This window comes from Piliocolobus tephrosceles, unplaced genomic scaffold (assembly GCF_002776525.5).
Source record: "Piliocolobus tephrosceles isolate RC106 unplaced genomic scaffold, ASM277652v3 unscaffolded_20262, whole genome shotgun sequence".
In the NCBI taxonomy this organism is placed as follows: domain Eukaryota; kingdom Metazoa; phylum Chordata; class Mammalia; order Primates; family Cercopithecidae; genus Piliocolobus; species Piliocolobus tephrosceles.
This window is the reverse complement of record NW_022302380.1, coordinates 1-1,636: the sequence shown is the minus strand read 5'-3', so window position 1 is coordinate 1,636 and position 1,636 is coordinate 1. Positions and strand designations below refer to the sequence as shown.

Below are 1,636 nucleotides of genomic sequence, written 5' to 3'. Positions count from 1 at the left end.
TCTCCAACGTGGATGCCCCACTTCCTCCTCTCTCCTCTTGTGTGGATGCCCCACTTCCTCCTCCTCTCCTGCGTGGACGCCCCACTTCCTCCTCTCCTCCTGCGCGGATGCCCCACTTCCTTCTCTCCTCCTGTGTGGACGCCCCACTTCCTCCTCTCTCCTCCTGCATGGACGCCTTATTTCCTCTGGAATTGCAGCCAGTGCTGCCCTGGCTCGGCCTTCCTGTGGCCCCTGTGGAGGCTCCCACTTCTCAGTAAGGCATTTGGGGACCTCACCTCCCGGCATGAGCTGAACACAGTTCATTTCCCACACTGGCTTCCTGCCTTCGCTCTCCCTGTGCCCGCCGCCCTGCCTGGCCCTGCTGCTTCCTGCTGCCCCTCTGCACCCCGGCTCCTTTCTGCTCGTCCACTGTCCTGACCTGTCTATTTTTTCAACGCCAACCTTGTGCCAGGCACATTGTCCCTCTCAGGTCATGTGAAGCATTTAATCTATTTTGAGCCACCTCTTGGGCCTTGTGAGGTCTCCTGCATCTTCAAGGACATGGGGTCAAAGCTGGACATGGGGTCAGAGCTGGGCCTGAGGAAGGGACCTGGACTAGGGCAGCGCAGCGGGCATTGGGCTCCCTCAGGTCTGGGCAGCCTTCCTGGAGTGGGAGCCTGGTCCCCAGGGAGGAGGGCCCGGGGCCGGTCCTGGGGAAGGCACCAGCCTGAGGTGTGGGCACCCTTGCCCCCCAGGGAGGAGTGCTCGGGGCTGGTCCCACAGGTGCCTGGGGGAAGGCACCAGCCTGAGGTTTGGGTGCCCCTTGACCCCAGGGAGGAGGGCCCGGGGCTGGTCTCGCAGGCGCCTGGGGGAGGCACTGACCTGAGGTGTGGGTGCCCCTTGTCCCCAGGGAGGAGTGCCTGGGGCTGGTCCTGCAGGCACCTGGGAGGAAGACACCAGTCTGAGGTGTGGGCGCCCCTCGCCCCCCCAGGGAGGCAGGCCGGGGGCTGGTCCCCCAGGCTCCTTGGAGGTGGCACTGGCCTGAGGTGTGGGTGCCCCTTGTCCCCATTGAGGAGGGCCCGGGGCTGGTCCCGCAGGTGCCCGGGGGAGGCACTGGCTTGAGGTGTGGGCACCCTTGCCCCCAGGTTCTACTGGGACTTCACCATGCTGCTGTTCATGGTGGGAAACCTCATCATCATTCCGGTGGGCATCACCTTCTTCAAGGACGAGACCACCGCCCCGTGGATCGTGTTCAATGTGGTCTCGGACACCTTCTTCCTCATGGACCTGGTGCTGAACTTCCGCACCGGCATCGTGATCGAAGACAACACGGAGATCATCCTGGACCCCGAGAAGATCAAGAAGAAGTACCTGCGCACGTGGTTCGTGGTGGACTTCGTGTCCTCCATCCCGGTGGACTACATCTTCCTCATCGTGGAGAAGGGCATCGACTCCGAGGTCTACAAGACGGCGCGCGCCCTGCGCATCGTGCGCTTCACCAAGATCCTCAGCCTCCTGCGGCTGCTGCGCCTCTCGCGTCTGATCCGCTATATCCACCAGTGGGAGGAGGTGAGGTGCGGTGGGGGGGCGGGGTCAAGTCTGCCGGGGCGGGGCTATGGGGGTTCTGGGGTGGAGCTACAATGGTGCAGGGGCGGGG

The 1,636-nt window shown here is 64.0% G+C and overlaps 1 protein-coding gene across 1 annotated transcript; it reads left to right on the top strand.

Moving 5' to 3' along the window:
- Window positions 1–1,124: 1,124 nt before the first annotated feature.
- On the top strand, window positions 1,125–1,548 carry LOC111534204 (potassium/sodium hyperpolarization-activated cyclic nucleotide-gated channel 2-like; the record flags this gene model as incomplete). Its single annotated transcript, XM_023200838.1, has 1 exon — window positions 1,125–1,548. A coding segment is annotated over one exon (424 nt), but the record flags the coding sequence as incomplete, so codon positions are not given.
- Between the last annotated feature and the right edge of the window lie 88 nt (window positions 1,549–1,636).